Source organism: Alligator mississippiensis, chromosome 5 (assembly GCF_030867095.1).
Source record: "Alligator mississippiensis isolate rAllMis1 chromosome 5, rAllMis1, whole genome shotgun sequence".
In the NCBI taxonomy this organism is placed as follows: Eukaryota; Metazoa; Chordata; order Crocodylia; family Alligatoridae; genus Alligator; species Alligator mississippiensis.
Genome location: NC_081828.1, coordinates 211,063,837 through 211,079,671, shown reverse-complemented (window position 1 = coordinate 211,079,671; position 15,835 = coordinate 211,063,837). Strand labels below are relative to the sequence as shown.

General features: G+C 45.5%; 1 protein-coding gene across 2 annotated transcripts in view; it reads left to right on the top strand.

Moving 5' to 3' along the window:
* CRHR2 (corticotropin releasing hormone receptor 2) overlaps positions 1-15,835 on the top strand; it is a 239,659-nt gene that overhangs the window by 192,338 nt on the left and 31,486 nt on the right. For both annotated transcript variants that reach the window (XM_059729225.1, XM_014608972.3), the window contains one exon: positions 14,821-14,906. In XM_059729225.1, coding sequence (XP_059585208.1) covers positions 14,821-14,906 — 86 coding nt within the window. The remainder of the gene's footprint in view (positions 1-14,820; positions 14,907-15,835) is intronic.

Sequence of the window (15,835 nt, the reverse complement as noted above, 5' to 3'; positions counted from 1 at the left end):
ATGTATGTTATATCCTCCCCTTGTTGCAATACAAGCAGACAAGAACCATTTTGGATGGACTCAATCTAATAGATGTCCCAAGGATGGAGCAACTCCTCCATCCAGTAGACCTTTAAAAATGACAGCTACCCTAATAACATGCTACCGCTCAACCCAAGCCACTGGATCTGGTGCAGAAATCAATAGTTAAAATGCTAAGAGACTGTGATATTCAGGAGGTCCCACCCAGGGACTGAGAGAGAGTGCTTGACTCATTTAGTCTAACAAAACCAGGGCTGAGATGGGGTACGATTGCTGTCTAAGAGCACATTAAGGGGATAAAACCCCAGGGTGCTATCTGCATCTGCTATCTTCTCAGCTGGAGAAGAGTGATTTAAGCTAAAAGGCAGTGTTGGACAGATGCATGTCCATAGGCCATGAATTCATCTAGTCTGGAAATTAGGAGAAGAAGTCTAAAACATTACAGCAGTGAAGTTCAATAGCCTTCCTGTCATCTGGTGGAGACAACGATGCACCTTGATTTAGGATGGAGCATAATGAACAGTAATATGTGGCATGGCTGCCTACTATAGACAGGATTGGAAATCAAGGGCCCCACCAGTCTCCTCTTTAATAATCCTGTGACCATAATGATAACTTCCAGCCTTGAAATCCTATAAAATTCACTGCCGTGAAAAATGGTGTCACAGTCAGTTCACTCCACATATTGCTTTTTGTGGTAAGTAAGAGCACCGTTTAATAGAGAGCACAAACTGCCCCATCTTGGTCTGAGATTGTTCAATGGATAGCACCCAACACAGATGCACATCTGTTATTAGCCAGCCCAGAAACTGGTTAAGAAAGAAAGAGCATCAGGCACACACAGGGGAGTGGGGAACAGGGAGGTTTGCGGTAGCCTTGAGAAATAATCAGCTGTGTGTCTGATGGGATCGGCTGAAGCGGGGGTCTGGCCTTGGCAAACGTGCGTCAAAAAGAGGAGGCCTTAAATGGTGTCTAGTCAGTAGGAAACGGGGAACCTCCGGATGGTTTGGAGCAGTTGTGAATATAAGTAAGCAGTTAGTTTTGTTTTATGAGCAGATCCCATGGGCTGGTGGGTAAGTCCCTTAGACCCACTGAAATCAGCGGGAGTTGGGCACTGGACTAGGTCTTAGGCTGTAGTGTCACTGGAGGTGGGTTCAAAAAGGGTGCCAGAATGACAGCTTCCAGGGAGCCTGCACCTCAGCGGAGGCAGCCTGGGTATGGGGGCATCATGCCACGACAACAGCATCATTGCAGCAGCCAGGCTCTCTGGGTCTCCAAAGCAGGTAAGACCGACACCCTGCCCCTTCCCTTCTCTTTGGGATTTCTGCTCAGGGCATCAAACTCACTAGTTCCTCCTCTGGATGTAGGTGCCTAACTAACTCTGAGGATTGGGGCATTAGCATCTTTGTACCCGAGCTGCCCATCTGTAATAGGGGAATGATAGCACTGTCCAACCTCCAGAGGTGCTGAGAAGATGAACATAGCAGCCTTCAACTCCCTGCAGGGGGGTTCGAAAGAGGATGGAGTTGGACTGTTCTCAGCGGTGGCAGACGACAGGACAAGGAGCAATGGGCTCAACTTGCAGCAAGGGAAGTGTAGTTTCAATATTAGGAAAAGCTTTCTCGTGAGGAGGGTAGTAAAGCACTGGAACAGGCTCCCCAGAGAGGTGGTTGAAGCTCCATCCTTGGAGGGTTTTTTTTAAGACCCAGCTAAACACAGTCTTGGCTGGGTTGATCTAATTAGGATGGTCCTGCTTTGAGCAGGGGGTTGAACTACCTGGAGATGGCCCCTTCCAACCCTCATTTTCTACGATGCTATGATATTAAAGGTTGGAAGGTAGCAGACCTTATAGCAACGAAGGCTAGAAAAGTACAAGAAATAATGAGACAGGTTGGGTGTTTTGCTTTGTCCTGGTGCCTGGGAGTACAAGTTGTCTGTATTTTGGAGGTGAAGCTATGCTGGCAGATCTGACTGAAACAAAAACTCAACATGTGAGAGAAGAGAGAGGGCAGAGCCCGTTGTAAAAAATGTTGGAGGATGTATTCTGTTCAGAGAGTCATGCAAAGGCGGGAGATTTCTCTCAACCTCTGCTGTCCATTTGAAGTTGGGATATTGGGCTGGAAGTTGTATGCAAATACACTTTCTTGCAAGATTTCTGCCCTGACAATAAATTGCACACAACGCTGAATAACTCAATGATGATAAAAGGAAAAGTCACTGCTCCTCACACCATTTTGGTGCCTTCTATTCTGATTCTGGATGCAAATGGAAAGTAATTTCAGGAGGGAAGAAAAGTATCTAGACCATTTCACACCCCCTCCCCCCATTCAACATTTGGATTTGATTTTGGTTTTATAGTGGGTTAGGGAGTGGGATGGGTTGTTTTAAATAACCTCGTTCACTCATCCCTATTGTGACAGCAGAGCAGGAGTCACTGAAAGATTTCTGGGAAGGGGTCCTGAGATGTAAATAAGAATCCATATTGCATAATTGCTCAGTGAGGCTTATCTAAATTAGCTCTTGGTAAGACCCCATCTTGTACCTGGTTTGAATACTACCACAAGTTGCCCTGGCAGGATCACCAGACTTTCTCTATTCATTTTCCAGAGCTCCTGTCCTCCTGCTGTGTTATTGGTTCCTTCTGTTTTAGACAGGCAAGCCCTGCCAAGTACAAATGGAATCATTAAATCAGGCAGAATAATAAGCTCGAGCTGACAAGTTTTATCTTTGAACTTGTCAACTGGCCATAGTCGCTCCACTGGGAGAAGAAGGAGCAGTTAGCCAAGTCTCAATGTGAGTTTTCTTCCAGACTTGTTAAGACAGGGGCGGACATAATGCAGCCCTCCACGCCATTCTAAAATATTTAGAAAATTAACATTTTATCTGCCCCTGGCTGCCTGTCATGTGGCCCTCGATGGCTTGCCAAAACTCAGTAAGCGGCCCTCTGCCCGAAATAATTGCTCACCCCTGTGTTAAGAACATCAAGAGAAGAAGAGTCCATTAATTTTATACACAAGGGCATTTTCATCTCAAGTCACTGGGAGAATTGCATCGGGGCATCAGTGACATGTCCACCCACGTACCAGTCCGCACTGCAGGGACAACTTTGAGAAGCAAAATATAGATATCCAACCTAGGTTGGGTGGATTTGTATGGAGTGTGCTGTGATACATATGCGGGTATAAGAAACCCAGAGGTCTTGCTGTCTTGCTCAGGGTCATATCAGTCATCAAAACTAGGATCAGGTAAAAACTTTTTCCCTAGATCAGATCCTTTTCCTAGGATCTTGGAAACATTTATTACCCAAACTAATTCCCTGTCATTGTAATGGTAGGGCACTGGCAGTGCCCCCCACCCCACTTCTTTTACAAGGGTGTTCATGGAGTTTCGGGTATGGGTCCTTTACTTGTGGGTGAGGTGGTTTACAATCCTTAGATGAAAGGCTTATAGAGCCGCAACATCCTGTAGTAATCACTGGTGGTTATTAGCATACGGTACTATCACTGCTCTGTACGGACCGCAGTGCTATAGAGGAGTCCCCATATAAACATTAAAGGAAGGACACTATAAAAACATAATTTGTAATTTGAGGTCTTTCTGCCAACGTGGCTGAGCTGATCTCATCCCCTTGGACCATTCTTCCCCATTGAATGTGCCTTCAGCACTCTGTTCAGATAATGGACCACCTCTCGGCTGGAACAGGCAGGCCGACAAAGTAAAATGTTTAAGAAGAAGATTGGTTCAGGGAATGAGTAAAGGGGATGTGCAATGAGTTTAGGGTCCAGATCACAATTCGACCATCCATGATTTAAGAGCAGATTGGTGTAAGGTGGTGGCAAGTTCAGTTCTGAAGTGAGGGATAGTTCAGGTAACCCTCTCCTAAATCTCATGTTGGACCCCCACATAGCACAATTTGAACATGTTTCGTGTTATCTGCCTTGTCTCTGGATTAGCCCAGAGTTGGGAGCACTGGAGTTACACCAAGGGATCACTCTTTTGGTGTGTTTTTCACCAGTTTGAACTAGGAAGCATGGGAAGGGGGCACTGGGAAATGCTACGTAACTGCAAAACAAGGATGAAAAGAAGAGGATGAAAATCAAAGCCGAATGCCTGGAAGTGTCTGTGACACCATGGAAGAGTCTGACAGAACTGGCGTTTCTTCCCCTGTATAAATGGCCCGAGAAGTTTTACAAGGCCCTGCACTTCTGGAGAGCTAAAAGAAATAACATGAACTGGGCCGGCATTATGCATGCTCTTCTCCACGCACATCTGCAGATGTACATCAGTGCCGACCTAAGCATACCTGACCTTCCAGGCTTGGACTTCTAATGGACAAGGACAAGTGTCTGAGTGCTGGAGTATATCATAGAGGTTAGGGGAAGAGAGTTACGTTTTCCCATCCAGCTCATTCTTCATCAGGTCTCATTTGCAATGACTTGAGCACCAGGCTTTTCACTGTTCCCCCTGGGAGACTATTCCACAGCTTACCAGGTCTTGACACTTCCTGATTTTCCTTCTCAGTTTTCCTCTTTTTAATTTCATCTTATTATTCCTGGTTAGATAACATTTCCCAACACCTAGTATTAACCAAAAGCAGCCCTTATGATGCATGTAACCTTTGAAAGGAGGTCTTTTGTAATAAAAGAGCCCCGTCTACTAATAATGCCAAAGCAATGTGACAGGGCAATTAAAAGAGGAATTAAGAAACTGGCAGAAAATTAGTTCATTGAGGTCAAGATGACAGTATCTTATGCTTCAGTTGAAATGACTGCTCTGAATGCAGCTTGGGTTACTAAATTATGGGGGGGGGTGGATTTTACTGCATTGTATAGAAGTAGAGAGAAGGACAAATGGATCCATATTTACATTTATTGGGAGCGAAGACAGCAAACATTAAGGGAAATATATAAGAACAAAGACTTTATAAAGTACAAAAAGCAGAACACCATTGAAATGTGCATTGTAAATGGGAATTCTCCATTAACCACTTGCAAAGGAGGTAGGAGTAGTGATTTTTGGTTTAAATTCATGAATGTCTCAAGGGACATCTGTGGAGAAACCTTCTCAATACGAATTCTGTTTTGTGGTTCATGGGGTCCTGTTTAGATCATGGGATGAGCTGGACTGGTAATTTTTTTCTCATGCTGTGTCTTATGCTGGAAAACACCAAAATATTCTGAAAATGGTCGGTTCCAGCAAGTCACTTTGTTTGGGGAAAAAATTGTTCAAAATGCAAAACCTTGTTTTGTGCTCCAATACTTTTTATTATTTGAAATCTGAAGTTAAATGTGTCTTATAGGAATGAAAATTTTCAAGTGATATGATACATGTTTTTTTCAGGGGATCAATTTGCTTAATTTTTTTTTGAGATTTTTGATTTTTCATCCCCGTGTGGGATGTGGAAAACCTAAAGAAAAAAAAAAAAAGCGTTAATATTGCTGCAGAGCTGGGGAAAAACGTTTCCTGCCTAACTGCAATTGTACGCTCTCCGAGGCTGTAATTATGGCTGTTTTGGATCTTAATTTATCATCCGGGACGCAGTTATCACTTAATGCTGAAGAGTAAAAGAATAAGATCTGCACTGATTTACCAGCTATGGGGGTGTGGCCTTAGCAATTTCTTCCATCGATATCAGAAGACAATCCTAACCAACCTTTTCATTATGAAGCTGAAAACATGCCTTAAAAACAGACAGTTAAAGGTATCAAACCAGAAAAAAACCACACAACCAGTCTCTCAGCATTTCTTCTATTAAATGTCACTTCATCTGTCTTCATTTATGGAATTGCCATCTGAGTTTTTGTCCAGTTCTGAGAAAAATGGGTTTGTTGACACAGTGCCCCAGAAATAATAAGAAGGCCTTGATGAATAACGGTATGCTCTTCTAGATGCAGTATAGGAACTTCAAAGCCATTTCTCCTGGAAACATCTCTTTGCAAGCATAAATTCTTTCATCATTTGATGCTATTGCTGATATGGAGGAATATAAATGCCAGCCGTCCTATCCTTAGCTGGCGGAAAGCAGCATAACTCCAGCAAATAACTAGAGCTATATTGACCTTCTTCAGCTAAGGAGCCACTCCTGTATTTCTACTGTCAATAATAGTAGGCTCTTGCAGACACACTATCTTTGCTGCATTTAGTCCAGGTGACTGGCATCTGGGTGCGAGGAGCTACACTGCAAAGACATATGTGAGTAACTGCGGCTTTGCTGATATGATGTTGCTGAGATTTCTGGGCTGCACGGTTGTATCCCAGTGAATTGTGGGAGAACTTGGCTGTCGTTCGGGGAATATGGGATAATTGTGGAGAAGCCTTGGAGGACTAAGAGCATTGTGTGGTTGGGTCTGCATTCTCATTGCATCAAGCTCAAGCGAAAGTAGAGCCTGGCGCTAACCCATAACCCAGCCAGGATGGAAAGCACTACCATATGCAGATGAGTGGTTTATGCGTATGGAGATGAAATAGGACAGGGACATCTGAGTTAGATCTGGCTCGCTCTACAGTGAAAACCTGCCTTCAGGTTAGAGATGGGTGAGTAACCGATTCTGCAACTGATTGGCAATTCTGGAAAACCAAGGTGGGGAAAAAAAAATCCCATCTTCCAAAAAGTTAGCTTTGCCCCCAACTTTGTCCAGAGGAGACTGAAATATTTCACCAGAGGGGACCAAAATATTTCATTACAACTCAGAGGAAAAGACTTTGTTTTTGATTCCAAGTATTATGAATTTTTTTTTCAATAAAATGGAAGGGAATTTTGAAGTAATCTGTTATTTCGGATTTTAAAAAATGAAATGCCTTGTTTCAAAAATGTCAAAACCGAAACATTTTGATTTTTTTTCTTTTGCATGATCTTCTACACAAGCAGTTTACCAAAACCAAACTGTATTTACAAAATGTTTCATTGTTGGCCTCTAATAAGTTTTTTTGTAGGTCAGAAAATTTTGGCCAGCTCTGCTTTAACTAATGTATCAGCATCTTGAATCCACGCACTCCGCATAATAACCCGTAAGAAAGGGATCATTTGGACAAGTGTTTCCAAAACACTTGATCAGCTTTTATTGACTGTAATTTTACAAAACTCCTGTGAGGTGGGTATAGATGAATAGAGAGGTAACTAGCAGGTTACCAGCAAAACCTGCAAGGGGACAGTGCAGAGCCCTGTGCTAAATCATGCTGGGGGCGAGGGGTAGACCAGAGGAGGAAGGGGAGGGAAGGGGGACAATCAGTGGTACTGGCCTCAGGGATGCAAAGTCCTGGCTGCTCTGGGCAAGCAGCTTGCCTGGTGGCTGCTGCCACACATTCCCGAAGTGCAGACTTTAAGGACAATGCCAAAAATCATAAGAGTTAGCAACACTGCATCTGAGAACGGCACAGATGACTCCCCTCCGCAACCATGTCCCAAAATGTCTAGGACACTTCACTTCCTGATCAACCTCTTGTCGAGTTGCTCCAGAAACTAGGGTCCTTTGATTTATAGCAACTTAAAGCTGTTTTCTTCCTCATCCTGGCTTAAGTTTTACTTTGCTCTTCAGCTATATCTACATGCCTCTACAGAGTTTGGCCAAACTCTGAGTGAATTTCATAGGACTTTGAAAAGCATGTTGTGCCCATTAATCATTCTCCCTTGCGTAGGACTGGTCATGCATCTTCATCCGGGAGGAGATGGCACTCAGCACTTAGAGCTGCTCAGAGGCAGCCAGGCCATAAGCTCTGTCTAATATAGACCAGGCTTGGGTGTGCTGGAGGACAGTGAGTGTGGCTTGCCGATGGTGAGTCCCAGGCTCATGCGGAGGGCCACCTAAATGAGCCTTTGGAGGCACTGACCTGCCTCTGTCATGTGGATCAAAGAACAGAAGTGGCTGACCAATAACATGACATGACTCCTGCATGCAGCCATATTCACCTTCTTTTTATCATTCAGGTTCATTAGTTTCTTGCCATTCATAAGATGAGTGGTGGCGCATTGGCAGTGCCCTCACCTCCCCAGCGTTCACCTGTGGCATGTTATATGTGTTCTTGGTATTTCAGCTCTTAAACCAGTTGTGGGTGAGGGGTTGAAGTGGGGGTTTGAGGCATTCCTTTGGTTAACAGTTGTCTGTGAACTGGACTCAAATAGCCTAGAGGGGCCGTTCTAGTCCTATGTTCCTAAGGGTCTTTAGGCTTCAGGGTGTGTTTCAGTCTGCGAGGATTTCCAAGTTACTCGCTACATGCATGACTTAGTATCAGCACATGTATCACAAGGACCTAGTGGTGTAAGCCACCTCTCATCACTTGCCACTACTATTTGTCCATAATGCCCTTGTTCTCCAGAAAGGCCCTGCTTCTAAAAGTGGGAAAAGCCCTGTGTTTCCCCCATGCCCAAAGATCCTGCAACTGGTCTGACAAAAGACCCAGGATTGATGCAACCTATGCAGATAAGAAGGGCGCTCTACGTGTAGCATTGAGCTTGAGTTAATGTCTAGCTTCACATTTTCCAGCACCACCTCTGGATCTTCTGATGTTTGTCCAGCATTAGTTCCAGCATCAAAGCATATAATCAAAGTGCTAATCCCATATCTTGGCTCCGCTAAAAACGGCTGGCTACTGTTTGTGCCCACAGCGCAGAAACATGGGTGCCAGCTCCATCAGCCGCTAATAAGGCTGTAGATGCAACAATAAAGTAGCTGGAAATCCGACTGCCTTGTACCAAGGGCAATCATATGATGTACCAACTGGTATAAAGCCATCTACTGATGATGCACCTCTCCCTTTTCTTCTGATGTTTTCCATCAGGGAGGGGAAGAGAAGTATCAATGGTTTTCCCCCTGGATAGAAACCACAAATGAAAACATTGTTTTTTCTCACATACCACATCCCCCTAAGTAAGACATGCCCCTTGTTTTTGGAAGGTGCACTGTAGAAATATTTTATTCTGGACTCAAGGCTCCTATTCTAGTGAAGAAGAATCATCTTCCCCACTTCAGACATGCACTCCCATTTTTGAGGGCTGATTTTGGGGGAAAAGATGCACGTGGCATGTGAGTAAATATGGTATTTCCTATCAGCAATAAGTGTCAGATCTTTCAAACATTGCACAGTTTTTACGTGGGTGAACTAAACTTCCCGCTCTCCTGACCAAGGACAGAGAAGTCCGTGGAGAATAATGGTTTCCACAGTCAGCTGGGATTGTGAGAATCCGCTTTTCTAGTACAGGTTTGATACATGTCCGATAGGTGTGAGAGCTAAGTCCTAAAGGTCAAATCTTCTAAAGTACTTAATTTACTTAGGCACTTAAATCATGTTTTCAGGCTTGATTTCAGAGGCTATGTATAGGGACCTACTTAATTTGCAGTTTAGCGGATTTCACGGAAACCGTGAAATCTGGGCTTGTCCACAAAATCCGTGAACTTTGCAAAATCAACAAGAAAAAAAGGTAATAAAAATAAAATGCTGGCTTCCTAGTGGGAGCCAGCTGTCCTCGCTGCTGGGGGGGGAGACACCAGTTGGCAGGGTGGCATGAAGGGCAGCAGACAAGATGGCGACTGCCCACTCTTCCCCTCCCCCTGCTGGGCCTCTCCACCAATTAGAGCTGAGGGACAGGGCCTCTCTGCCAATCAGTGCAGAGGGGTGGGGCCATTGTGAAATGCCTGCAAAATTGGCTCTGCACGTTGAGAACAGGCTGTGAAAATCCCTTTGTCTTGCTACAATTTTGGTGGGTCCCAAGCTGTGCATCACTGAAAGGCAGTAGAATTGGGATTTTAAGTGCCTAGATCCCTTTTGAAAATGGGATGTGGCTGGGTCACTCATACCCAGATCCTCAAAGTTTTTTAGGTGGCTAATATCTATCAACGGCTGCTGACACACATGAAAAAATCCCCTCCATAAAATAGTGCTTTACTGAAAAATGAAGCACATTAGTTCGACCCAGCTCCGCAGTGTCTGTATGGATGCTTTTTGGTGCTTTTATCTAAAGTTAATTGAATGAGCTATTTGACAGAAACACCAAAAAGCCCGACTGAAGCGCTCCATCTATACAGATGTTGGGCGAGCTGGATCCAACTAAAGTGATGCCTCATATGCTATGCTTGGCATGGGGGCACGCCAAGCTTAAAGTAAAGCGCCCATTTTTTATTTCTGATGTCTAAGTAGCTCCAGTGGTGTCTTCCCACTGAAATAAATAGTCATCAGCCCTCTAAACCCCTTAGAAGACGTTGGTCTCAGTCCTTGCAACAGTGAATACCTAAGTACCTTAAAAAAGGGCTTGCAGTGCCTAAATCACTTGTGAAAATCAGCTCTAAGGCCTTTGGGGTAACCTGTTAAAAAACGGCATTGAGTCAAGTGTTCACAGTGTTAAGAGTGTGTGTTACAACAGGAAGATCTAGTCCTGGGAGGAGGAGAATTTTTTATGCCTATACTATTTCCCAAGAGGCTTTGAATTCATTATCTGTTCTCCTGAAGACCTGCATGTGATCCTGCTCACAAGAGCAATGTTCCTTTTTTAAAGGAACACCAAGTAATTGCCCAGCAGGCTTCAAAGCAATGAGCCAGTCTGGTGACACTAAATATATTCTCCTGGTGTTTAGTGCCAGGAAGTGATTTATTTTGGATTATGATGGAAATCCTGATGGTGGGGTTTTTTTAAGTCCAGTGGGCCTGACATGATCATTTTCTGGAGCACAAGAGACTGCAGAAGACTGGACTTCTACTCCCAGCCCTGCTCCTCTCCTGCTGGTAACTTTGGACAAACCACTTTAAGTGGGGTCTGAGTAAAATAGGAGTAATGGTGCTGACTGGCACTGTAAAGCAGCATTTCGTAACCTGTGGGTCGTGACCCAAAAGTGGGTCACAGGATCATATGAAAGGGTCATGGAGACAAACTTTCAAAACAGATCCTCCTTTAAAGGAAAAAAATGTGGGAAACCATGGGTTGCTCCTTGCAGGCAGGCAGTACTCCAGCCTGCAAGGGCCTGCTTGGGGCTGGGGGGAGTGGGAGGAGGGCTATCAGGCAGGAGGTGCCATGTGCATGTGCGCGGGCACACATGCGTACGGCAGCCAGGCAGCATGCTGAGCAGCTCCCACAACTCCCTGCAGGTAATTCTGTGGTGGGGGGTGAGCAGAGATGACATGTTGTGGGGTGGGGGAAGCACTGGTGATGCCTCAAGGGACATGGGGGGGCACGTGCCCCCCAGATTTGTGTGCACACAGTGAACACAGAGTTGCAACCTGGCCAGACTGGCATGGGCAGGATCCACCTCTGCAGCCCAGCAGGTGGGACCCAGCATGAGAGGGCAGAGCAGGGTGGTGAGACTTATTGCTGCCACCACCGCTGGGACCCCTGCACCAGCCGCACTGCCAGCATCACGAGAAGTAATGGACTGGGGAGGGAGGTGCTGCGCTTTTCTTCTCCCGCTGCCAGCTGCTCACCCTCTACCCCACCACTATGGCCCAGTTGCTGTTGCCACTCCCCACAGGCCACAGCTCTACCTTGGAGGGGATGTGGGTGGCAGCCCAAGAGGTGCAGTGGCGGTGGCCGGGCCGTGACAGCAGGGTAGAGCCACATCCCAGCATTCGAGTGGCTGGCAGCAGGAGGAGGTGAGGGCAGCGTGCTCCCCTATCTGTTACTCCTTGTGCTGCTGGCGGCACAGCTGGCGCAGGGGTCTCCGCAGTAGCAGCAACAATGAGTCTCGCTGCCCTGCTCTGCCCTCCTGTGCTGGGTCCTGTCTGCTGGGCCATGGAGGTGATTGCTGCCCATGCTGCAGCCCCATGCCTGCTGTGGGTGCACAAGTATGGAGGGGGCACATGCCGCCACCCCATACACCCATCCCTTGCCCCACACCTTGGGTGGGTGGGGGCAGGGGGCAGTGGGTCAGGAGTGAGGAGCACCAACAGAGCTAAGGGTGAGCTGGGAGTGAGGGGCACCAGCAAGGCCAGGGGGCTGCTTCCTACTTAAGCTATTAAATGGGTCAGGACCGGCCATCGGTGTTTACAACTGGATCCTTGCACAAAAAAGACCAAGAACCACAGTTGTAAAGCACTTTGAAATCTCCTGTAGTAAGATACAGTACAGCTCTGGGATCTAGTGTTATTTCTTATGTAGGCTGACCTCCTACCAGAGGATTTCGCGCACTAATTCCTGCCCCAAACCTGGTCATTTGTGGTGGAACTAGAGCGTATCTTTTTGCAAGACAGCCCATCTTCATTGAAAGACTCTAGGTAACAGAGAGTGTCCCACCTAATTTGTTAATCAGCCTCTTTGGTTAATTACCAGCCCAGTTAAAAAATGTCACCTGGGAGAATTAAGATTTGCTCTAATTAGTTTGACGTGTATATCATCTGCTAGTTAATTGCCCACCTGAGCTTCCCTGGTAGGAGAGACCCCTTGTAGGAGAGACCTCTCACCCCTTGTAGGAGACACCTATGGCTAAGGAGGAAAATTGGGCTGCAAGGCTGGGGTGAGCAGAAGAAGTAGGCTCCAGAAAGCAAGCCAGAAGAAGCAGATAAGGATTCAATTCATACATGAATACAGTAGCTTTTAACCTATTGATCTATCCCAGGGCTCTCTGGAGGACCCACCATCATAGTAGCTGAGTCTCCCTTGGGAGTCTACCCAGGGCTTCCAAGATCTACCTATGTTACACATAAGAAATAAATCTTCTAGTTATCTCAGGTGACACACTGCAGACTTGGGGTCTCTCAGCCATGAATGAAGTATATCAGATTTATTTCCAGTTCCTTAAGAGTGGCCTAGTTGAATGGCTGGTTCAAAAGGTGCTCTTGAAACACGTTCCTTTTTCCCGTGCTGGCTGGCATATCTCCTTGAATACAGCCTCTTGACATCCGTCACATAATCCCCCTCGGCTGACTGTGACACTCTTCATAACAAATTGTGCTGGAGACAGTTGTAGCAGGCATTGGGAAGGCAGGCAACCTCATGAATCATGTGCATTAAATGATTGTTATGTAAGACAGCAAAATGCTACTGTAGGAATTAATACATGACATTTTCCGCAGGATAATGTTAGCAGAGCAGGGCCTTTGGGTAGCATAACAAACAAATAAAAATAGCACCGTTCTGCTCCTTGATCATGCTGCGGCCTGCCTCTCTCTCTCTCTCTCTCTCTATTGTGTGCACACCTAAAGAAAACAGATTAACTAAATCTCACTTTAATATTAGGAGGGGAAAGCGGCTTTCCACCTGGTGGGGAAGATGAAGTCACTTGTTTGACTTAAGACTTAAATTCCTGGTATTCATGGCCACATAATTCCTTAGGGGGAAAAAACAAACATTTTCCAACTGGGAAATATCCCCCTTCAGTAGAAAGGCAAAGACTGAGTCACCAAGATGCTCTTCCCCAGTTAAGAGCCAGAGTTTTGCTACTATTTGTTTGACTACATACTAATGACTACATAATGATCCTCACTGCTTGCACTGGCATATTCAGAGCCCCATGAAATCATTGCCTATAGCAGTGGTTCTCAGTCCTTTTGGACTTTGGGTCCCTTTGGGGCACCAGGTCTAGGTGCTGACTTACAGGGGGCAGAAATATAGCAGCTGCCATGCTACTGGCCTGGCTGTTGCTGCTGCCTTCTGTGCCACCACTGCCCAGGGTACGCAGCTGCTGAGTTATGCCTGTCACAGCCCACTTCTGCCTCTGAATTTATTGTATGTCCCTGAGGCAGTCCTTTAGGCCAGCGTGTGCTGCTGTGGTTGCTGGAGTTAGACACCTAAAATCCATATTTAGGTGCCTAAAGACATGCTGTAATAAGTAGCAGTCTGATTTTCAGAGGTGCAAGGTGCAGCTGCAGCTCCCACCGATGTTAATAGAGGTGTAAGTGTCCACAAAGCTTCTCCGCTGTCTTCTTCATAAAACTCCCCAGTGGTGCCAAAAAACCCATTGCAGTGCTTAGGTAACTAGAGGGCTGAGACCACTCTCTCTCTCAAGCTGACCAAAATTGACATGCTGGTTTTTTGTCCTGTTCGGTCTGTGTGTCTGTTCATCCCTTGCCTCTCATCTTGTGCTTACGTTGCAAACTCTTTGAAGCAGAGGGGGCTTTTCCTTCTCAGTTCATATAGCACTTTGCATAGTGGGGACCTGATCTGCAGCTGAGGCTGTCCGTGGGCCCTCAGCACAAATAGACAATGATTAACAGCTACCATCAACACAGTGTAAATCCTTTGAAGTCAACAGAGGCACCCGAGCGCAGGGCTTGTGTGAAACCAAAATCAAAGGCTCTGTCTGGCTAAAAGCTTTCAAATTGGGTCATTATAAAGGGGTCATATCTTGGGAAGGTTTTTTGCTGTTTAAAATGAACCTTTTTCTCTGATGTATCCAATGTAGGCTCACTGTGGAACTGTCCTTCATGTAGGTGCGGAGTGCCAGCATGCTTCTGGTTCCTAAAAAATTTGGGAAATGAAGAGCGGGATAGGTGCCCAACTAATCCCAGGGCAATGCATGGAACTCCTGATCTTCAAAGGGGCAGGCTACCCCCATACCAGGGGTTGTTTAAAATAAAGCATCACTTCTACCATGGCCCAGAGGTCTGGACCAAGCCAGCATCAGAAGGAAAACAGTGCAAGACAGCTGTGCTCATAGCCTTCCTTTCAGATGGCAGTTTCTAGCAATCCCTAAGAGTGACCAAATCCCACAGATGCTGGTATTATGGGTAAGCCCCTGGCTCCCTTAAAGGCAATGGCTGAGAGATTGACGTCGGTGGGATCAGAATCGCTGTGTATGGCTACTCATGTGCCTTCTGAATGCATCTGCTCTTTTCAGTCAGTATTACCTTATGCATTTTTTTCTTCTTCTTCTTTTCCAGATAAATTTTGTATTTCTATTTAACATAGTTAGGATTTTAATGACAAAACTAAGAGCCTCAACCACTTCAGAAACGATACAATACAGGTAAGCTGGCCAGTGCTTTTCCAAGCCATTCTTAGAAGTGTCCTGATTTCCTTTACACCATATCGATGGTTTGGGATGGGAGGGTTACAAATCCAGACATTGCCCTGATATTATCCTGGCTTTGTAGTGTAGGTTTATTCACCTGGTCTTAGCAAGTACCCTTCCTTGTGCTCATTTGGCTTGCTAGGTATTATTATTAGTGTTGTTGTTGTTGTTGATATTATTCCCCTTTCGTCCTCCCCTGGTAGATTGTGATTAAAATTTATCTGCAAAAATGCACCTGCATACACAATACGCATGCATATGCTCAGTCAAATGCAACTAGGATTTTGTACGCGGTGCAATTCTTTACCCATTTGCACCCCTCAAGGTTTGCACGAACCTAAATTGTGATGTGCAAAAGTGCAACTTTAAAAGAATAGCCTGGTGTTGTTAGCTAGATTGGCCCCATGTATAATGTCATACATCAGGAAGGTGACTTTTCCCCCTAAGTTAAAATACAAGGGTTAGTGGGAACTGAAAATTTATGCATTTCAACATGTATGAAAATAGCCATAAAATTGACTGTAATTTGTTATACCAATAAGTAGAATCTGGACCGTTTCTATTGGGATTGCTCACAGTCCATTTAACTCATAGCAAGTTGCTGAATTAAGAACAAGCCACACAGCTATTTTCATAGTCTCATAGTTTCATAGTTGTTAGGGGCTGGAAGGGATGTTACAGATCATTGGGTCCAGCCCCCCCTGCATGTTTGCAAGAAAGACTGCTGGATCAAATGATCCCAGCAAGATGGGCGTTAAGACATTTTTGAAGATAGCCAGGGTGGATGACTGTACCACCTTTTACTTCAAAGAACACCACTTCTTCACTCAGCTGGAGTTTAGCAGTGGTCCCAGGCAGGTCATCACAGAAGCTTTGCCCTTTGT